This window comes from Ruditapes philippinarum, unplaced genomic scaffold, assembly GCF_026571515.1.
Source record: "Ruditapes philippinarum isolate M1 unplaced genomic scaffold, ASM2657151v2 ctg4443_1_1_1_1, whole genome shotgun sequence".
Taxonomy (NCBI): domain Eukaryota; kingdom Metazoa; phylum Mollusca; class Bivalvia; order Venerida; family Veneridae; genus Ruditapes; species Ruditapes philippinarum.
Window position 1 is genome coordinate 90295 of NW_026852099.1, and position 24706 is coordinate 115000.

Genomic DNA, 24706 nt, shown 5'->3' on the forward strand with positions numbered 1-24706 from the left:
TGTAAACAGTTTTCATTATCTTTGATATTTAGTGGTTTTTAACCTGAAATAAAATGATAATTTTATGGTGATTGTATTATTATGACAGTGCTTTGAAGGCTGGATACCAGAGGTAATATATTGACAAATTGTATCTGGTTGCTATGGTTACAGTTTACTAGTATATACATGTACCACTCCTTACAGCCTCTAATTAATTTAGGAAGTCATGTGACCTAAAATATATAGTTCATTATTTTATTGTATTGAAAATTATGGGTGAAGTTCTGATTCAGATTTGAAATAAAATATAAAATGATTAATATTTTCTGTTATGTAAATATTTTCTCTATAAATCTTGTGTTGCCTGGAAATCAAACTACAAAATTTCAAGCTATTTCAAATAGTTTTAAGTGTTTTAGTTGGCCCTGATTTTTCAAACCCTGTCAGGACACCTTTATCGGGGCTTCTCCGCTATTCCTGAAAGTGGGGATTGGGCCTTGTTAAAATTTACTGGTGCTGTAAAATTTGATCTTAATGAATCCTTTAAGACAATTTGCTGTATTCCAGAATCTTAGTGACTTAAATATTAAATGAAAGCCTGGAAGGTCACCTGAGAATTGTGTCTATTCCTACAGAGTTACAAAGCCAGAAAGTTGCCATATGACTAATAAACATGCATTCTCTATGAAAAAAATAATTTTATCAAAAATTTTTACATTTTATAATTATATAAACATTAAAAAGTTAGCCATTTTAGACCACATGGTATTCACATGTATATACACAATCAATGGTACTCAGATATTCTTTTTCTGACATTTTAGTCTTTTAGAATTTTGGCTTGTCTTTGGCCGTCTTTGGGTTCCTTTTTTGGCATTTATCACTTTTCTAGTCACTTAATTTATACAAGCAAGGTTCTTTTTTTTTTTAGCAATTTTATCACTTATATATTGTCACTTTATAAAATCAAGATTCTTTTTTTTAAGCATTTATCACTTTTTTTCTTGTCACTGTATATACAATGTATAATCAGTTGTTAAAGGAACACATTTTTTCACCTTTCTTAATGACAAAGCAGAATGTCAATGACATCTATGATTAGATTTAGCTATTTTTTTAAAAAATATGTCTCTGCTGAAATAATTAAATAATGTACATAGGGACACCTGAAGTCTCCTTCCTACACTAAAGCTGGACCTTACTTAAGTGTTAATATGACTTATTCACACAAAATTCTGAAAGGGTTATAAACGTATTCTTATAGACAGCAATGTTATAGTGTAGTAAAGGAACTTCTCTGAGAAATGCCTAAAAACATAAAATTTGAATTTCTTACATTAAAATCTTAAAAAAAATATTTTCTGTTCCATCTTATCAAAAAAATATAGTGGAGTTCCTGGAGCCCTATATTGGACACGGCTTAATTTCTTTGAATTGAAATTATCTAAATTTCTTTGAAAAGAAAATTAATTTACCCTGCATTGCTACATTTCACCTTGATGTAAATGAGTTCTTAAATTTAGGGTGGAATAATTTGCTGGCCTTATTCAAACTGGCTGTTTATTTACTTCATGCTTATATCACTTGCTTTTAGAATGTACAATATTCAAGGTGCTATATTTATTATATCTAAGCTTTTAAAAGCTTTCACTTCCACCTTATTTCTAGGGTTCTGAAGTTGAAAGTTTCTGTTGACTATATAATTTCTTTTTACAGTTTACAGATTCAGTTTTTCATGTACATTATTTCTGCTTTGTCACACTCTGGAAATGGTCTTACAAGAATTTCTTCTTCTTTTTTCTGTTAGATTAGAAAATAAGCTTTTCCTGTTAGTGTTATTTTTAATTTTTGACCAATTTATTAAGAAATGTTGTAAAGTTGAAAGATTGCTTTAAATTTATTTTTCTTTAGTTTTATTTTTCGATTTGTTTTAAATTAATTATATTTATTGTAAATTCAATTATTAATTATAAATGAAAATGAGATTTATTGTATAAGTGTTATTTCGGTTATAAGTTAGTGGTATTTAAAAAAAAATGTGTCTAATACCTTTTATATATTTATTTTTAGTGATATATAAATATCAAATGTTTATAAAAGCATGCTTGACAAGTGAAAATATAATAATCTCTTCCTGAAGTGAGATATAAACCATATTGTCACACAGTCATCTGATGTCAACAATTCTCATATAAATATGTCATCACCTTAGTGCAGTAAGTAAGGGCTAAGTTCTTCTAAATTTTAAAGGAGTTAACCAGTTATTGCACTAAGGTTGAGAATTGTTACAAGTTTACCAGAACTTATGTTATGATGGTTATTTTTATAACTTCAATATATGGGAATATTTGAAATTGAATTTTGTAAATATATCTCATTGATAAGACATTCTATAGTTTGCAGTGAGTGATATTAAATATATCTTATTGATAAAACATGCTATACTTTCCAGTGAGTGATATTAAATATATCTCATTGATAAAACATGCTAAAGTTTGCAATGAGTGATATAAAATATATCTCATTGATAAAACATGCTATAGTTTGCAGTGATTGATATTATATATATCTCATTGACGAAACATGCTATAGTTTTCTTTCTTTTATTTTACAGACAACAAAATGGAAAAGCTGATGTTTGTCCTTCGCCTAAACCCCTCGATAACCTTAACTGTGTAGCTCCTGAAAAACAGGTATTATCTCCCTTTATTTCATTTTTTTGAAATGATAAATGAATTGTGTGGAGAGAATTGAATTTTCTCTTTTTATTAGACATGAGTTTTTTTATCATAGATTTGAGCTAAGTAACAGTTTAGTTTGCCTGGAAAATGTGTAATAATGCTTTATTTTAATAAGAGATTGATAATTTTGCATTGTTGAGAATGAGTTTTATTACTTGCATGTGTTTTTTTTCCAATTTAATAACATTATAATAATCAATTAGTAGTCATTATATAGTCTTGATTAAATTTTAATGACTTCATAGAAGATAATCTGATTTTATTCCATGCTAGAAATTTGGCTGTATTATTACTTTACATTGATTTATACATGTTATAGTTACATCAGTATTATACATTCATCCAATTTTTACCTTATTTTAATCATGTTTTACATACTTGTTCTATTCAAGTTATTTATCAGTTATACATTGTACAATTTGATTAGGATTCTGGTAAATTCAGTGTTTTATTACTTATATAATTATATATTGATTACTGTTTAGGCAATAGAAAATAAATAACTAGATTCTCATCCAAATTTTGGGCAAAAATGGGGCGGGTGGGTGGATTTTAATTTTTATTTTTTATTTTCCATTCTCGGTCTGGAATTACACACGAAGAGGTCAATATTTTGGAATTTGTTCTATATAATAGGTTCTAACATTATGTTTATGTAAGATATATATAGATTCAGATTGAGAATGGAAGCATTGAACATGATAATAATTATCTTGATTGTAATGATCTAGCTGTTTTATTGAACCTTTTATATTTTTACATCAAACCAATTGATGTTTTGACAAAGTAAAAAAAAATATAGATCTACATGTATTGTTACATAATAAGACATTTTAATTTTATAAGAGTTGAATAAAGATGTACTATGTCTATGTCGATCAAAAGTGCTTTTACATGAGTAAATTATTTAATCAACCAATGAAGCTACACAAAAAGACAATCCTATTTATATTTTACATTGCAAAAATAACATCTAAGCTATTGAAAATTTGGCAAAGAAAGTACAGAGATTTACCTATTATATTAAAAAGCTATCTTATTTATGACTATAGATATTATAAAGATTACATACAAAATCAAGCAGCACGCTGACCATGAAGATTATAAGCGAAATTCATTTTTAAGGCCACACGGACCGGCAGCCTGTTATTTATTTTTGGTTCAGATGATTATTTCAGGCCGTGACATTTCTAGTATTATATGATAACAACCTGGTTGAATGTCAAAATGACGGGTTTTCTTAGTTTGGCTTTCTATGAAGAAACAAAACAAAATGTGGACGGTAGAAATAATCATGATCCTCACTAGGATTTTCAAAATCCTTGGACCCCCAATCCTGCTATTTCTTCTTGATTAATTCCATCATGAAGCTTGTATAATATATCTGTGTTTCCACACCCCCCTCCCTTAGGAAAATATCCATTGTACAACACACACTGGCAAATGTCTCATTCTAAACTAATGTAAACAATCCAGTAAGTATATTTAATAAGTAAACTATATTTAAAGTGTTATTGGACAAATTTTATCAATACAAGGCTTCCTTTTGGTGACTTCTTTTTGTATTATAAAAATCGGCATCGCGAAAATATGTGACAAACGAAAAAAATGTCTGTTTCTTGCATAACCATTCACAATTCTAGTTGTTGTTGATTTTGATTTTATCAGATTTATTATTTTATGAGTATTTTTAAATTGTTATTCAGCTGCTATTCCAAAAGGCATTGTAAAACAAAATTTCAAACTTTGTAATTTACGGCAAAATTTACCGATGCTGTTATGAACTGCTGTTTATTTGACTATTTGATTTGTCAAAAATTGGTCTTTTGTGGTTCAAACTTCAATATAATTCAAGCTCTTTAACACATTTCATTTTAACTAGCAAAGCAGGTTTATTTTAGCTCTTAGAAATTTATTTGGACCGAGGATTTTTTCAACGGTAAGAAATTTTATTCTCGGCCCGCATGATGCCAGGACCAAGACTGACGGACTTTCGGCCACACAGATGATGATACACTTTAATATATACTTTAAGTACTCGGCATCCGTACACAGTAATCAAGCAAAAAAAACTTTAAATCTTTTTCTTTCTTTCTTTCTTTCTTTTTCTTTCTTTCTTTCTTTCTTTCTTTTTTTTCTCTTTTTTTTTTGAAAATAAAAATCGTTCGGGCGGAGCAATTTTTGACGGGCGGGCGGGGATGAGAATCTGGGAATTTATTTTCTATTGCCTTAGTTATAATTTTGTTTATCAAATATACATTGTTAACTGTTATATACTGTCAGCGTGTCGTAGTAGTAACTTATGGTTTGCTGGCCGCATGGGTTCAAACCCTGTCAGAGGCAAGCCATTGTTTCAATGAGCAAGGAACTAACATTTATTGGTTTGTCCCTTCAACACTCAGAGTACAAAAATTGTTGCCTATATGACTGAAATACTGTTGGGAAAAGGCGTAAAATGAAACAAACAAAAATTGTTCATAGGTCTTGAAGTACAGAAATTGCTTTTACCTACCTACTTTTCATGACAGTATAATCAAGGCTGCATTTTTAGTTTTGTCAAATCTGCAAAGGAGAGACTACTGGTCGGAGACCATCAACCGGACACTTTTGGAACATTTTTCCGTACAGATTTCATAATTTTTAACCTAGAGACCAAAAAATTTGACACAGTTCAGCTAGGTTCTTCTCCTAACTAATAAACTAGTTTGTTTATTTCTGATTTTATTGACAATTATATCTGAGGCTCAACAAGGAGGGTATCAAAATTACCTAAATTGTCTACACTACAGTACCATGTGTCCGGACAGATATGTACATGATGTGATTTAATTCAGATAAAAGCCTGGGTGTTTTGATTTTTGATTTGTAACATGATATACAATATGTCAGCAATAAATGCTGAAGTTTTGGATATTCTATTATTCACTTTGCAAATGATTATAGCTGGTATATGAGGTCAGACATTGCTTTCTTGACCCCCGAATTTCAACGTTAACATTCTTGAAATAGACATTAAAATATTACCATTTACGGAGGTTGAAATAAATTCATTTACTTAATTTTGAAAGAAACATGCACTTATTGCCTATAAAAAAGTGACTGACAACCACTGAACAAAGAAAATACTAAATTTAGCATTTTCGGGGCCGTCCGGGTTTGGTGGTTGTCCGGTTTTGGTGGTCCCCAACCAGTACCCATTGCGGTTTTAGATATTGTTATTTGTTTTTGCTATATTGATTCATTATACAATACAAATTTACAGCCAGCAGCAATAGATAGGAAGAATGTAGACCGCAATTTAGAGCTAGCACTGAAAGTGCATAGTCTGAATGACCTACTTACAACAAATGAGGTTCCACTCCGGGGTTACGCATTACCAAAAAGTATGCCCCCAAATCCTAACCCCAATAATGTAAGATAGACATTGTCTAGTGTTTATACATGCATGCAGTTATTTTGTAGAGTCTTTTCTCAAGTTTTATCCATTTCAAAACAAGATGTAAATGGTTTCGTCAAAAGATTTATATGAATGTCTATAGAACTTTTTTTTATCAGTTTGATTCAGTAAATTACATCTGATATTTTAAGTGACCGTAATTAAGTTTTATATTTCCGATGAAAAAAAATAAACAAAAAAAACAACATTGTGCAATTTTTGCATCAAAGGCCATAATATCCAATTTATTGACTTGTTTGAAAATTGTTGATGCATTGATAATGGTGTGCCAAAATTATGCCTAATTTTTTTATTATGATCAAGCCTTAGAATATAATCGCCAATTTTAATCTAAAACTTTGATCACATCAAGAAAATTACTTTGGTAAAAGGATAACATTATAGACCTGGAGTCTTACAGATGTAACAATCTTGTAGACACAGTCTTATAGGTGGATCAGTCTTGTAGCTGAATAAATATGGCATTTTGAATATTTTTCTTGTTTTCAAAAAATAAAAAAGTTGACTCCCTACGGACAATAGTATTTTGAGAGGGTACCAGTTTTATGCTGACATAATGTTTTTATCTAAATCTGAACTATTTGAAGGAAATAACAGACATTGAGATTGATTTATATATATACATAAAATGAATATTAAGGACTATAATATTTGAAGATCATTAAAAAATATATGGAAATAACCTTTGATTGCATACTTTATATTATGTTCAGAGATTGTAATATCCTGACAAAACCATTTACATCTTTATATATACATGTACTATAAAAGCCAAGTGAGGCCAATAACAATAGCATAATTTATATTGTACATATATTAAGTACTACATAAACCAGGAAAATCATTTTCATGAAAAGGAATTCCTAAAAATTGATATTTAATTCTATAGGTTTACAAGTATCATATTTATAATTACAAATCTATTTTTAGCATATACAAATTTACTTTTAGCTTTGATGATTGGCCACTCTTGGAAAAGCCTGTTTCACATGAATTGTTTCTTTCAGCAAATCACAATGTTAAATATTTTGCTTTTGGGCACCTTCTCATATGTATAAGAAGCATGCTTTGTTCTCTATTACCTTAAAGTGACATTTTTAGCTCGACTTTTCTATGAAAAGGGGAGCTATCCTACTCGCCCCGGCGTCGGCGTCGGCGTCGGCGTTGGCGTCACACCTTGGTTAAGTTTTTCGTACCACCCCACTTTATTTCAGAAGTATTACAAGTATGGCTTTGAAACTTACCATACTTGTTCACCATCATAACCTCCATCTACAGACAAGAGTACATAACTCTGTCAAGGTTTTTGACAGAATTATGGCCCTTTTTTGACTTAGAAAGTGTATTGAGCTTGGTTAAGTTTTTTGTACCACCTCACTTTATTTCAAAACCATTGGAGGTATTGCTTTGAAACTGACCATACTTGTTTACCATCACGACCTTCATCAACAGACAAGAGGACATAACTCTGTCAAGGTTTTTGACAGAATTATGCCCCTTTTTGACTTAGAAAATACATTGAATATGGGTAAAATCCACTTATTGCCTTAACCCTTTGAGATATTGCTTTTGACTTAAACATTTCAAACTTTGCTGCAGTGTTCAAGGGTATCACACAATTCAGTAAAATAATTCTTCACTAAATATCTTAATGCTCATGGCCATTGTTCACTTTAAAAATACAGAGATTCTTGTATTGCCTTTTACTGCAAAAACTTTTTTTATTGGCAAGCAATAAAAAAGTCGAGCGCGCTGTCTTACGGACAGCTCTTGTTAATGGACCTTTCCGGTTTTTCGTAGCGGAACATTTAGCCACACCTTTTCCATTCATTGCTAGGTCAACTGCTCACAAACAGTATCACAAACATAACCACATGTTCTTTTGTGCAAATCAGGTCAACAAGTGACTATGTATTATCTCAGTGTAACAATTGGATAAAAAGTTAACCAATTTACATAAAACTGTAATCACTTGAAAGGTCCATGCTCATCCATTTGATGTAAAAATAAGTTACTTGACATTTTGCCATTGAAAAAATGAGCAATATTCCACATGATCAACACAAATTTCCATAATTATTGTTCGGAGTTTATTGGTTAATTAATGTTCTATTCTTAAATAAAGTGGGGCACTCTTTTTATAGTTTATGTTGTTTTTATATTGTATCATAAACAATTTTATCATCAATTATTTGTCAACAAGACAACAAAAAAATAAGCTTAATGTTACTTTAAACTGTAAAGGTGAATATCTTGTTTTATATAATTTTATATGCTACTGTAAATTCACTAAATTTCGTGGGCATGAAATTTCGTGGTTTTGTCACAAAGAACGTTTTCTTGGGTACTGTAAATGTAAGGATTGTCAATTTTTGTATAAAGTGAAAACTTTAGTGCAGTAATGAGTTAACTCCTATTAAAATTCAATTAGAATTCACCTGTTACCTCACTAACAGGTGTTAATCAAAAAGCTACTTATTCAGATCAACAGCCAGTAACAAAATTAACAACAAAAGCAAGTGTTTTCGGGGCTGTATGGGTTTGGTGGTCATCAGGTTTTGGTGGTTTACGTCTCCAACCAGTGAAAGGGATTTGGGTTTTGATAAAAACTTAAACATTTGTTTATGATGTCATGTCTAATGATTTAGAACTGTAACTAATGATTTTTATCAGGATGATGCTGACATATTCATACCATTATAAAAATTACTCCTTTGGTCACCTTGTACAGGGCTTTAAAGGGACTCCACTGAGGTTTTTTTGACATAATTGGACTGAAAATATTTTTTTTCAGATAAATATACCATTTGATGTAGGTTAAGACAACCAATTTGTGTGCAAAATTTTCAGATTACTTGCGCACTTTGTTTTTCCAGAATAATTATTCAAATTGTAAAATAATGACCAAAAATGAAAAGCGTTTAAAACACATTTTACTCAAATCGGGCTAAGAAAAGCATAAAAATACAGTTTTCAATTTAATTCAAAGTATATTTCTTAACTATCTTTGCATATATTTCTGTTTAAAGTGCCCAAACTTATTTATGTAAGAAATTCAAATGTTATGTTTTTAGGCTTTTAAATCTCAGTGGAGTCCCTGTAAAATAAACCTTATGGTCACCAGTCATAGCAATACTTTAATATAAACAGTATGGTCACCTCATAGCAGAACTCAGGGAGCAAGAAACATATTATTATAATACCCTAGTTACATGCAAATATTTAAACCTGTGGTGTAAGTTTTCTCATTTGATGATATTTATCTTACAAAAAAGATCTAACTACAGTTTGTGCGGAAGAAGACTAATAAATGACAAAGCTTAGTAGTCAGTTAGAGTTTTTACAGTGAATGAGCAAAATTCACAAGCAAAATTTATTCAAGAACTTACTGTTTTTTTTTTTTTTTGTTAAAAAGGTTTTTGTTTTTGTTTTTTCATAGTGAAAAAAGGGTCGAGCCTGATTTAAATTCTTATTTTTAAGTGTGTCCAGGAGTGAAGGTTTTAAAATGTATTAGGGTTTTTAAAACCACATATATATACTGGGGATTAGGTTTTTTTATTGAAACATCTAGATATACTGTGAAATATGGGTTTATAATTGTACAAAAACTGTAGAAAATGTAAAATTGGTTTTAAAATTTAAATTAAAATTAGATTATGTGCAATGGTTTTTGAAACCCTGTTATTTTTGGTTGGTTTATAATTGTTAAAAACTGTGTATCTGTGCAAATTGGTTTTGTTAAAATTCCCAAAATGTAGTTCTGGGAAAATTGGTTATTTGATAAAATTTGATACTGTGCATTGGTTTATAATTGTAAAAAACTGTGATATGTGGAATATGTTTTTTGGTCCCAAAACTGTGTTACTGTGCAATAGGTTTAATTGATAATAATGTAGTTTAAAATGTGGAAATGGTTTTTTTTACACAAGTAGAAACTGTAAAATTGGGTTTTTTAATTAATAACAACTTAAATATATTTTGGAATTGGTTATTTTGGTTCATATGTGAATATGGGGAAAATTTTGTTTTTATTTTATGTAATTTGGGGAAAAATAGTTTATTGTCGTTTTCAAAATTGATGTGAACTTTTTTTTTCTGGATTGGTTTTAAAAATTGTTCCCCGTTTTTGGGGAATATGCTTAAATTATTAAAACTTAAAAAGAATTTCTGTGAATATGAAAAAAATATTCAAAATTTTTTTTTAGGGAAAATAGTAAGTAAGTAAGTAAGTAACGACTTTATTTTATGAGGCTAACACATTCAGTTTCCCGATCTTCCATGCGGGCCTCAGGTAATTCCTTTCGATATTCTGTAGAATAGAAGGTTCCCTCTTCAGCTGGAAAGTCGCCATATGACCTCTGTACGGGGTTGGTGCGATGTAAAAGAACCCAACCAAAAATAAAATATGTTTTGACTTTAAATTCAATGTTGTATTTTTAAATGCTTATCAGCATATCAGAGCTATTGTCACTTACCTTTTAGCCTGCTTAAACCGAAAGTGATGGAAGGGCACCATAATGACCTGAATGTCACCAAATGGCCTATACTGTGTCAATGTGACATAAAACCCAAACAAACCAAAAAAAAAATTGTATTTTGATATTGAGATCCCTTAATCATTGAATGGGCCATTCCAAATTTAAAAAAGGGCCTAAATCCTGTTCACATTATTTAAGTTAGCAGGTTAAGGGTTAAAACCAAATGTAAAAATATTTTATAAATGCGGGTATAAAGAACTTTATGGTCTGTGTTTACTAACATTTTGATTTGTGGAAGTAAATACTCTGAAAAAAATTTATAAAAATTTACTTTTTTTAAATTATGATTCTTTTGGATTAGGTTGTTGGAAAATTTTTTTATTTTTTGTTAGAAAAATTTCATTTTTTAAATTTTGGATTAGTTTTGCATATTTTTTTCTTTCGTGTTTCAATTATCTATCCATTTATTCATTTTTGCTTTTTTACAAAATGCACGTTGGTTTTAAAACCCAATATAGATATTTTTTTTTTGTTTTGACAATGTTTGCGGGGGAAAAGGGGATCAATTAAGGACATGCAGTAAAGACTGTATAAGTCTGATCAACTCTCTACCCGCCCCCCAATGCCATCTTTAAAAAAGAAAAAAAACATTTCCAGTCACATCTTTACAAAAATTCCCAAAGATGACCCATGTGATTTGGAATCGCCTGAAAAAGACCGGCCCCGGGGCAAAAATTTGTGCTTAGCAGTGTTTAAAAGCGAATTTTTTATTCCCAAAAAAGTGTTGAGCGGTTACGGGGAAAAATGTGGAAACCTATATTTTCCAGCCTCCAAATGGGCCGACGGATTGCCGAAAATACAAAAGTTGATGACCCCGTTACCATTCAAATGGTTGACGAGCGTGCAAAAAAATAACTCTGTTGAAAAGGGGGGTGAAGACTCATTCCTGAGCAAAATTTACTCTTTTCCCATGAAAAAGTTTTAATTTAAGTTAAAAGAGGTTGATAATGCTGTAAAATTTCTTAAACTCAAATTCCCCTGGAAAAAAAAAATAATTTTAAAACGTCCCTTTCAAAGGGCGTAAAAGTATCAAAAGGCAAGGGGAGAAAAGTGCGAAAAGGTGTCATTTTAAAAAGAAAATCCAAAATTTGATCCCTTTGCGGGAAAATTGAAAAAGCCCACAAAATTTAAAAAAAAATTTAGTAGCCCCGTGCCCCCTGTAAAAATTTGAAATATACCCTTTTGGAAGATTTTCGAACTGGGGGGGGGCTGTTACCCGAGGGGTGTTTCATCTCCTGGTTCCATGGGAAAAAACAGGATTGTCATGTAAATTCAGCAACCCCTCTGTAAAACATTCCCCGTAAATTTTTAAAAAAACACAAAATTTTATGCGACAAAAATTTAATGCCAAAAATTTCAGGTAATTTAAACCAGTCCACCGTAGGCAAAGAAGAAAAAACAGACAACCAGACAAAAGGAGATAGTAAAAAACTAGATAAAAGCATAGAAATAAAAGTGTCAGTGACCCATGGTGAAATTTCAAATAATAAAGGTAAGGACATGGTCAAGGCAGCTGAACTAAATAAGGAGGCAACTAAAGGTGATTCTTTAAGTAAGGAGGTAGCAAAGATTGACTCTTCAAAAAAGGAGGAAAATAATAAAGAATCTTTAGAAGGATTGACCGGCACAAAAATCAACATGGACGATAGGAGGAATGAAAAACCGGTAAACAAATCAAAAGTGTCAGCAAGGAAACTTTTGAAGAAACCTTCAGTTGCCAGTGGGGTAGGAGAGCTGTTTCATTATTCCCTGGTGTTTCAAAAATCTCCAAAACAATCACAGTCTGTGTAAACTTAACCTGGAAACAAAAACAAAAAACCATGAACTAACACACTTGTAAAAATCTTAATCAAAAAAAGAATTTCTCTCTTAGCATTCTATGATGATTAATTTTTAATTTGTTTGCCTAACTGTCCAGTTTGAAGCTAAAAGTCACTGTTATTGTAATATCCTTACAAACTTTTGGTTGTAAGATCATTGATCGTCTGCTTAAGTTCTAAAATACTGTTATTTGACTGGTCTTCTTACTTTCTTCAATTTTTCAGGCTACAAGTTATGTAGATTATGTTGGACTGTATCCGGAGAAACTTTGGGACTGTTCCGCTAGCCATTCTGTTGACAACTATTCTATTAGATCCGCAGACGCTGTAATTTTCACAAAATTTGATTTTTCATACATATATAGATTTTACACAGAAATATTTGTTCTGGGTGTTGTATTACTATTATTACTACTATAAATTCCTAAGCTTAATATGGGCAGAGGTAGTATTTTTAACAAAATTTGATTTCTTGCATAGATATATGTAATAACTATTACTATTATTGTTACTTATTAAGTACTATAGTACTAGAATCGATAACAGCAAGACTTAGTTACTTCACAAAATTTTATTTCCAACCTGTTTTATATATATATATTGTGATAATTTAGCATTTCCATTGTTAATTTAGAATGTAATTCTTACCTAGGCGTCTTAAATTAATTTTGACTATCTTGCAGACTCGGACAAAACCATTAATTATAAAAGAAAATTGAAAATAAGTTCTGTTGATTGGATAGCAAACTGTGCAGACAATGTTCAGACGGCACTGATGTGTCAGCTGATTTTGGCATTTACTCGGGTCACATGAATAGAATCATTATAGGAAAAATCCAAATAAAAATAGAAAAATTTCTTTTTGATGGTACTTATTTTTATAGAAAATAATGTTCACAGGTTCTGTTAGTTTTTTCTTTTGTTTTGTTTTTCATCATCTTCACCCAGAATTAATATTTCTTCAAACTTACAAGTGATCTTGTGAGACACATGTCACAGAAATATATAGTTTGTCGTAGTTATTCTCACATTTCAGTACGTTTGATCTTTTATAACAGTTTGTATACATTTTCAGAAGATTATTAATTTTCTAGTATCAGGCTTACAGTCTGCAAATATTGTCTAGACTATCCAGATAACCTTGACAACAGAATGGCCAGCAGAAAATAAATTACATTGTAAATGTCTTTGACCTTCAAAAAATCTTGACAATTGATTCTGGCCAACAAAAAATACGTAAAATGTCCTTGACCTTCAAATAACCTTCACAACAGATTGGCCATCAGAAAATATATTAAATGTCCTTGACATTCAAACAACCTTGACAACAGAATAGCCAGCAGAAAATAAGTTAAATGTCCTTGACCTTCAAATAAGTTTGACAACAGAATGGCCAGCAGAAAATAAATTGAACGTCCTTGACCTTCAAATAATCTTGACAACAGAATGGCCAGCAGATTATATATTAAATGTCCTTCACCTTCAAATAACCTTCACAACAGATTGGCCAGCAGAAAATATATTAAATGTCCTTGACCTTCAAATAACCTTGACAACAGATTGGCCAGCAGAAAATACATTAAATGTCCTTGACCTTCAAATAAGAGATTTTCATCTGTCTTTGATTGTCAAAAATCTCAGAAGTTTGCTTTGGGAAAAGGACTGTTATAGGCTCACGGGTTGATTTCAGTTTGAACTAGTCGCATGGGTAGAAAAGGTTAATAACTGATGCTGTGAGAAACAAATTTGTCTACATATTCAAATAGAAATTTGTCAGAATTAGTAAATGGTGAATTAAATTTAAGGAAGGAAAGTCTTATTGAAGCCTTGTTTAAGTTGGGTCAAGAAGGTTTATGAGGTTAGAAGAGGTGGATTATAAATGCTGTGGAATAGTTGATAGGGGTTCCACATGGAAGGCTGTGGCAAAGTCCAGAGAGGAAAAATACAATATTTTGATTTTTGAAAATAAACTTTAATCTTCCCTTCCCTGATGTCTTTTTACCTTTTTTCCTTTGCACCTTCACATGTTTTGACAATTGTTGCAACCTTTTTGGAAATCATTTGACATAATGACCCTTGAAAAAAGTATTCCTGTGAAATATGATTGATTTTGAGCATGCTTTAAAATATCAGCAATGAGGAACACTTATTTTCTTAAAGGATTTTGAAGGCTTTTTCATTTCCTTTTAACAAATGAAGATTTTCCAATGAAACTTATCAATGCCTAGACAATTTTCCATATGACCTGCAATTATGATATTTACCACTTTTGACTGAACAGGTTGCAACATTCTGATAGTGTTGTTTTTGTTGTTGTTTGTTATTTAATATCACAAAAAAGTTGCTATATTATGTCACTACCTCTGATTTAAAGTGATGGCTTTATACAAATTCTTCAACTCTCCTGATTTGATCTAAAATGAGAGGTCATTTGATCTTAAATGAGAGGTCATTTGATCTTAAATGAGAGGTCATTTGATCTAACATGAGAGGTCATTTGATCTAACATGAGAGGTCATTTGATCTAACATGAGAGGTCATTTGATCTGAAATAAGAGCAGACCTGGGGTAATCATTAATTGTAATCATTGATTTTTTAATTGATTACATGATTACACTGTAATCATCATGTAATTGATTACCTAGCCCAAAATTGATTAATGTAATTGTAATTAATCAATTACAGCTAAAATTCTGTCAGTAATCATGATTACAATTTGATTGACATTGATTACTTTCAGATTTTACAGGAAACTATTTCAATTCAAATGATGCCATTATTTTACATGATACAGTGTAACTTTTGTTTTACATTTATACAGTAAAAGCCCTTAATTAAGACCATCATCTGGGCTGGACCAAAGTGGTTTTAATTGTGGGGTGGTCTTAACTGTGAACATTCTTATCATTGCTTACATACTTTATGACAATGGTCTGTTTTAGTCGTTTTGTTTGAAAAAAAAAAAAACAGCTACAAGTGCAATATAAAAGACACTATAAAAGTATGTTTTGATATCTGATGAGAGGAAAACATATAATGATATTTCTGAAAAAAAATTAACTTAAAATTCTCTTTGGTCAGATTTCAATATCAATTATTATATGATGTACATAAATCACCTATCAAATAAAAATTAATTTTTCACAAAAATAAATTTGCTAGAAGCAACATTAAACCACTCTAAAATTTACCTTTTCACCTTATTTCATACAATAACCCAATAATAACAGTTTTTCACACCTTTTGAAATTAAGTGTCATGCAAAGCATTCAAGCAGATCATAACAACAAATTTAAGATCTAGATAGGTGTTGATTTTAATATCAGTGGTCTCAATAGTTGAGTCAAATTGAGAATAAAGCAAAGAATTTGGACTGAATTAGGTAGTCTTAAAAGTGGATAAGCAGTTGTTCTTAATTCTGGATCATGTAACAATTGACACAAAGAACCTTGTAAAAATAGTCTTATTAAGGGGATGGTCTTAGTTCAGGTATGGTCATCAGTAGGGATTCTACTTTACATTGAATGTAATCAATTATCAATCAATTACTCTCTTAGAGTAATTGTAATTCAATTGATTACAGAGGTAAGTCTGAGTAATCAATAGTAATCAATTACAATAAAATCAGAAAGTAATTGTAATTAAATCAATTACTGATCAATGTAATCATCCCCAGGTCTGAATAAGAGGTCATTTGATCTAACATGAGAGGTCATTTGATCTAACATGAGAGGTCATTTGATCTAACATGAGAGGTCATTTGATCTAACATGAGAGGTCATTTGATCTAACATGAGAGGTCATTGATAAACTATTTGCAGAGTTGCATCAGATATATATTTCACAAAACTTCATAATACATTCCCACTACTAAGTCATTGTAAAGTTTGTTTATAAATGGGTAAACCCTGTATTTAGTTAACATCAGGGCCAAATATTGCACATTTTCTGAACTGTATGCTCCCCCATATACCTTCCTGTCAGAGAAAGGTGAAAAGGGGAGGGGAAAAGGGGATAAAGGCCTGTCTAAATATGAATTATGACATGATGACTGGTGTTCACTAAATATATGGTTTACTATAATGTGGTATAGTCTGATTTTATTGACCTGTCAATAATGAATACATTATAGCACTCATTTAAATATTCGATCCCACTTCGGTTTTGTCCGTTTATTTTACGAGAATTAATATCGAGTATATCACTAACGTTTGGAAAACTCCCACTAACTAAATGAAGGTTCTTGTAGCATCCGCAATAGCACAGTCGGTTAAGTGATTACCTAATGTATGAGAGGTCCGAGGTTCGATCCCTTCTTTTGACATTCTTTTTAGACTTATTCTCTCTTTATTTTAGGTATATTTTAAAGAAAATTGTCAAGCGCTTGCAAAATTGTCTACATGAAATGAAACAACTAAGAAACACTGAATTGTCACATTTTGTATTGTATTTTACGGCACTGAAATTACATTTATTGATTATAATCCGAATGAATTTTCAGTATCAATTATATAAAAAAATATAGTATTTACAAAAGAGTACAAAGCATATTAAAAACAGAACAACCATAAATTCAAAAATTTTGAAAACATTTATGAATAAGAAAAAAAAACCTGGACATACACTGCCTCGATCTTACAACATGTAGCACATTTGATATTATATATCCGTGGTTTACCCTATTGCGCTATAACGGTCAGTGTAACTAATCTACAGAAACTAGATGAATTTAATTACATCTTACTGCGTACCTCTCACGGAATTTACCGAACATTTATCGAATATTAATATATTCTGTGCATTGACCGTGTAATGAGTATGGAATTGACAGGTTAATAAAATCAAACAATATTACAGATTTATATGATTTAATCATAAAAATATTATACTGATTATTATGTATTTAATTTTATGTTTAATTCACCAATCTCTGTATTCAACTACTTTTGTTATTATTATATATGTATATATAAGGTTAATGTTGTGATATAAATGTATCTAAAATAAAGGTCTAACTTGTTTTTATTATATAAAGAATTTCAACATACAAGTATTTTATGTCATAGTTTTAAGACCATAACATGTATGGGTTTACCCCTTCTTTTGTGAGTATCCAATCAAATATTTGAGACACATGCCTAGTCTAAAAGTCCAGATGTATTTTTTCAGGTTACAATGCTAAAATATAAAGATTTTATACCTTTTTATAAAAAAATTAATTTCTTGTTAATTAAGATTTATTTAATAGGGAAAATGAGGTAATTGATTTTTCTAAGAGCTTTTTTACACCTTTGTTTTTCCTGGCTACGTTACAGATGTGGTTTGATGCCAGCGGACGTGCATATGTGAGCCTTGCAACGCGGTATGATCCTGTTAGGAAATACTGAAACAATAAATTTGTTTTACCGAAGGTACATGATCGTGGAATGCGGGATAGTGGTCTTTAACCGTCAAATCTAGTACTAATCCTATAATCCCAGGCATATAATCTCATTTAGTATATTAGTACTTACTAACACTAGCTCTTGTGTTATTTTCACAAACTTTAATCTTACTTAATCTGCATGAATAATGACTTTTGAATACCAGATAATATGCAGCAATTCTGTGTTAACACTTTATGTATCTTACTCTTACTGTGTAGTTTTCTTGTCTTCAAATATGCATGTGTATTGTTTTTTTAACACTATGCATGTGTATTGATTTAACACTATATGTGTGTGTGAAATGCAATATTATATATTTAGACTGTCTACTAGATTTTCTTGTAACACACTTGTGGTTTTAAGGTAATAAAACTCTATTTGTAACCAGTCTGTCAAAATATATTTTAAGCTATTCAATTGGTCAGTATATAATACTTAAATCTTTTCCTATTGGTCAGTTAAAATATTTTGATTTGAATTACATCGAATAAGAATTGAGATTCTTAGACTCGGGTTACAATTATTGTAAAGTTTTGTTTGCCTTTTAACCATGTGTTTTCTTTACAGCTTTTGTATAATAGTAAACTTGGTAGGATGCCATTGAAATTTCAGTGTAAGTTTTCATGCCATGAGTTTTCTTTCAGCATTATAGATTTCCATATTTGCAAGTCATATTATCTTAATGTTTAGAGTATGAAAAATAATGTGTAAGTTTTTAAAATGTATTCTTAAATAGAGACTGTGTCAAAAAATCAATTTGACTTTTGGGTCTTTAATGAGTCAAGGTCAACTTCACTGAGGCCAAATAATATAGATTTGAGGTTAGCTGAGTGGTTAAGGTTGCTTACTATGAACCACTTAGGGTTAAAATTCCACCAGAAACTTCTTGATTCTTTTATCAAAGGAATCTATCCAGCTTTGATAAGTTTTCGGAAGTTTGGTTATTCTACTCAGTTGCCTAAAATGATGTACAGATGGGCCACCCAAATCTTTCTCCAACCAGAAAAGCTTGAAGTTCTTTATATTATACCTTAATGACTTATAATATTCCCCTTCTCCCAGCCCTCCAGGTTAAGAAACAAATATCTATAAGTTTATGGAGTTCAATATTGATATAAAAATATCATCTAGTTTTTTATAACAGAGTTACAATATCATTTATTACTGTAGTTTAATAGGATTAAAGCATGGGTATGAAATTCCCACGTCATCAAGGTCAATAATTATATATATTTTAGTTAAACCCCTAGACAGATCTAAACACAATGAACAAATACTTATTTGTCTTTTGTCCATAAAACTTTTTTTCCTTGTTGAGGGGTGGGTACCTGGAGGCAAGGGGACAAATTTAAAGTTTTTTTTAACATTAAATGTAAAATTACCAGTCTAAAGGACCTGTTTTGTTTTACTTTGAAAACGTTAGCTTTTAAAATACATGTAAAGAAAAAAAAATAGATTTTTTATGGTTTTTGTAAGTAACAATTAAAAGACTGCAATTTTTCTCCCATTCTCTTCTATAGCCTTAGAATTAGTTCTTAACTTTCTTACCAGTATATAAAGTCTGTATTATTAGTGAAGAATGTATTTTACTGTATGACTTTCAAATAAATCTGTGCTTCAAGAAAAAGTGATTTCTTAAAGATCATATATGCTGTGATTGTATACCACACTTAAGTAAAATAATATATATGAATATAACTATGCTAATAAAACAATTTTCAGACAACAAAGAATATGTTAAATATGTACTGCAAATATTTGTGCACATTATAATTATGTAATCATTAAAATATATGCATTCTTTTATTCTTAGATTTTATAGAAAATAAATTTCTAATTACCTCCCTTAAATTATTTACATGAAATGTTAAATTCGGTAATATCTTTATAAATAATGCTTTTTGGAACACACAATATTGATAAATCTTAATTTGAGCATCATATTTATGATATAAAACCATAAAAAATATTGTGTTACAGGATCTTTAATTTAAAATTCAATATAGAATAAATTATATTGATAATTTGATATACTTTATCTGTTTTATTTTTTGTAAGCATGTCATGTTTATATCATATATTAGAAAAAGACGTTTTGGGGTATTTCATATAGATAAATTTTGAAGGCAGAATTAAAACAGTTCAATAGAATTTCTTTAAACCAATGACATGTTGTTAGAATATGATAATTGAAATATTTATAGGGGAAAAAAAGTTGGGTGTTGCCAATCTTAGTTTTGAGTTAGTTTTGAGTTATCTGCCCATGAATCAGAATAATTTACTTAGTTGAGGTCTTTTCAAGGGCAGATAACTTTTACATACCTCTAAAACATCTTGTTTTTACTTCTGGATCATGATTTTCTTTTAATTGTTGATCACAATGTATAATAACATGCAATTCCATAAATGTTTTCTGTTACAATATTTTCAGTTTGAATAAAGGGACATAAAATTCTTTAAAAATATTCTATTTTGAAAGAAAAAATGGCACAGGTTTAGAGAAGAAGGGATAAAAAAGTCCTCTCTTTCTTCATCCTTGAAATTTTGCACAATGACTCAAAGATTGTTAAGTAAGTAACATGAAAATTAGAAAAAAGTAAGGTATTGTTTACCTTTATTGTGAATTATCTGCCCTTGGATGAAGTAAAATAGTCCAATTCAGGGAAGATAACTCAAAAACAAGAATGGTGGCCCCCAATTTTTTTTTCCGTGAAATATTTCTGTTATCACATTTTAACAACATGCCAAGTTTTAAGAAACTCTATTGAAAGGTTTTAAATTTACATTTATGAATGTCTTTCTTTTGAAAACACAAAAAAATGCTGGAAGTAAAGATTTTTTCTACATGTGATTGAGGAAGCTTAATTCTGCCAGTTTGACAGTACATGTATATATGTTAAAAAGAGCCTTTAGTTTTGTTTAAGATGTCTTAAAACATTTTATAAAAATTCTCATGAAAATCAGCTATAAAGTATTGGTTTATGCCCACTTACTTGTTAAGTTTAAACTTTTTTTATTCGATATTGTAAAAGAATGATATTTTTTTTGAAAGAGTTTTCATTGAAACTATTTTTTTTTCTGCTATGTTGTGTAATCTTTATAATTCTGCTTTTACAATGCATATTTTTTATTTTACAGAAAAGTTTAAAAAGCCATCCAGAATTGGACGGGTTAACATGGGCAGAAAAATTAGAAGTTTTACGATCGGTGAACAAAAAGCGCGATAAGCCGAAGACTAAACAACGCAAATTGAAATACGTTAAAGCCGACCCTAACGACCCTCTCTACATGTGGGCTTTTGAACAGGATCAATTGTATGAACAGCGTAGAATAAAGCACCTCGTTGAGCAGGCTCGTATAAAGGGAGGGAAGCACTTTGACTGGGTCTATGAAGCTCAGGTTAAAGCACAGGAGATAGACTGGGACACAACCGATAAACGTTCCGAACGTGATGTACCGGGTAGCGGAAACTCTACAGATGATGATGATTGTGAGGAAGAGGCAGCAGGGGACAAAAATCTTGGGAAATATGGAATAAATGTACCTCCTAAACAAGTTAACAGAAGGCTTTTTAATGTTCATAAAGTTAACAGGTCGAAAACCTACATTGCACCTTAAGTTATGTTAAAAAGACACAACACTTTAAATCTTTTTTAATCTGTTGAATTTGTGTGATGGATTTATCCAGCTTTAATTTGATTTGTCCCTTCAAAGTTTGAGAGATTTTAAATTTTTATTATTCAAATCAAGAAAAGAGCTACATGTACAACAGTATAGAGCTTGGTCAGGCTGCATTGGATAATGCTCTATAGTTGTGACTAAGGTTAATCACTTATGGTTAACAGCAGTTGGGCTATAGTATACACTTGTGCTGAACATTCTAGAAGTTCTTTAATTATTTTATTTCACCCTTGACCTGCTGAATTTCTTAAATGGACTTGTCCAGCTTCCATATTTTGGGAACTGTCCATTATCAATTATAGGGATATCAAAATGAAAATTTAAAGGCCAGTCAGCATTATAGAATTTGGTCAGGCTGAAAGGAAGGAGGTTCAGGCTGACCTGGCTCTATACTGGTGGCAAAGGTTAATAACTTTTGATTCCAGTAGGTTATGGGTTAAAGGATTTGTGGCTCAAGCAATAGGCAGCAGTCTGTGTCCTGAAAATTGTTGAAAATTCATCAATGCTGGAACCACAAAGATATATTGTAAGCCTTTGCCAAGTTAAAACAGCCTGCAGGCAAGCCAGCCTGTACACCCAGTTTGTCAGACATAAGGCTCTTATCTGTAACGATAGCTCAATTTTTGTATTTTGCCATAAAGTAGCTAATCTGCAGTAGCTAAAGACATTACCCAAAAATGCCAGGAAATATTATAACAATGAAATACTATAGTAATGGTTTTCGATTAAAATGATACTACTCTTGAAAATTAATAATCCAAGTCCTTGAAACCTGGTTACTAAAATAATGTATAATGACCACTGACCTTTAAAGCCAGTTACTTCTTACATTGAAAATTAATGACCCCTGACCTTGAGAACGTGATAATAACATTTTCTGTGATATTCATGATGTGACAATCATAATGTATTTTTTTTAAAGCAAACACCTTTAGATATGTTGTTGTTTTATGAAAACTTTCTTATTGTTATAATGAGATAAATTATTGTCAAAATTGTTGTAATTTTCTCCTACTGCTTGGTCCTATTTATCACGCTTAATATCTTAAAATGAATTGCCCATCTTTCATGTTGGACAAAACCATTTATCATTTTTAGGGAAAATTACAAAATATGCACTGCTTATATGACTGAAATACTGTTGGGAAAAGGCGTAAAATGAAACAAACAAACAAACAAAAACAAAATATGCACAGACTGAAAATTGAACAGTGCAGACCATGGTTAGATGTCACAGATTGTGTCGTCTGCTGATTTGGTCCGCACTGGTCACGTAGTCAGTGCACGTAGTTAGAAAACATTACCACAAGCAAGCTAATGGTTAAGTTCCAGCATGAGTGGAAATTTGTGATTCTGACCTATTTCAAGGTTTCACCAGCATTGTTAATATGTGTACATCAATGTCATAATTGTACTATAACTATAATAATATTTTTCATATGTTTAGTTTTAAGCTTAATGAATGCAAAACAAAGTCTTGCAACTTGTATTATTCACTTTCAAGGAACTGACCAGTACTTGTGCCATGTGATATGAAATATGGTTGTGACCCAAGTAGGGCTTGAACCCATAATGCTGTGTTGAGAGGTAGACACCTGTACCATTAGGCCACTGCGTGCGCTCCCCTTCAGTTTGATCTTTTGAAAAATGGTTACAGCATTATTGTTCACATTTTATTTTCTTTCTGCAGGAAATAGATAGATTAAACAATTTGATGTATTGTACCAAGTTTTTATTTGGCTGCTTAATTATATGTTTATCTGGGTTTTTATTCTTTTAAAATCGAATCAAGGGAGAGAACCATGTAATTTTCTGTATTACAAAGGGTGACAAATTGATGAAATTCTTATTTTTTTAAAGAAAAAACATTTCTAATAATTTGTCACTTTATCAGTGTTTTTCCTATCAACAAATACTGTTTGTTTCTTTGAGTTAAGACCTTTGTTTTTGATTTTGGCTTAGTTGTAATTACCATTGATTCTGGATATATCCCTGTTTAAACCTGTTTTTTTCCAAACGATACTGCCAACTTTAAAACATCATTTATGTGAATTAGGATGTGAATATGTGACTTGACACTTATCTTTGACAATGTGACAGGTCTTTTTTAGACAATGTACAAGTTTTTCCTATTTGTTCTGTAGTTGCCTTTTAAAAAGGCCAGCATTTAAAGTGTTAGCATTATTATTGTTTTTAATAGGGGCATGGCATAGTTTTCAAGTGTCAAAAATAGCCTCAAACATTTCCTTCATGTTTTAATGAATGAGTTTTACTGACTGCTTGATAATTCCTGGACAATTTATTGCACTTGTATTTATGCATTCCACAAAGCATTTAAATATTGTTATAATAATGTATAAATTTATGCTTTCCTGATTATTAGATATATGTGGTATAACTGGGCTCTTTTTTGGTCTCATTATTGAGCAGTCAATTTCTGTATAAATGTTGCTATGCATTCAGGAGCAGTTGAGGTTTCAGAAATATAAGTCTGTAATTAATGCATTTGTTTACAGAACCAGCTACTTTTACTCACAGGCGCTCGGCACATTTGCTTTGCCAATATAGATCAAATTATCATGAAATAATCTCCCCTTGATTTTTACTATCCAGCACTCGTTTACTATATAAAATTTATACCTAATAGTAAACGGGTGCTGTTGATGATCAAGGGGAGATTATTTTATGATAATTTCATCATTAATAATTGGCAAAGCAAATATGTCAAGCGCCTGTGCTTTTACTTATTTAAATATGTTTATCATTCATGCATTCCAGAGCATTCAGTTTCAATACAATGTTTTTGTTTTTTTATTCCCTCACTGCCTCTTCTTTTTACTTTACTAATGTTTGATACCTTAAGGTAGTCTTACTGTAATACTTTCCTGTCAAAAAAATTCTAACATTGGCCAATATTGTAACATATGGGTTATGTCGGAAACAATATTTTTTTCAAAATCTTGAGTCTAGTTCATTTACAATCACTCATCCCTTTTTGCTATGTACTAAATTCTGGCTATAAATGCTTTAGAATTATTGAATACCAAAGAAAAAATAATG

General features: G+C 30.6%; 1 protein-coding gene across 1 annotated transcript in view; it reads left to right on the forward strand.

Moving 5' to 3' along the window:
• Nucleotides 1-22927, forward strand: part of LOC132749171 (uncharacterized) — a 37296-nt gene extending 14369 nt beyond the window's left edge. The window contains exons 3-6 of the mRNA XM_060738880.1: nt 89-112; nt 2597-2675; nt 5986-6135; nt 21104-22927. Coding sequence (XP_060594863.1) covers nt 89-112; nt 2597-2675; nt 5986-6135; nt 21104-21583 — 733 coding nt within the window. The 3' untranslated portion in view covers nt 21584-22927. The remainder of the gene's footprint in view (nt 1-88; nt 113-2596; nt 2676-5985; nt 6136-21103) is intronic.
• Nucleotides 22928-24706: the final 1779 nt, after the last annotated feature.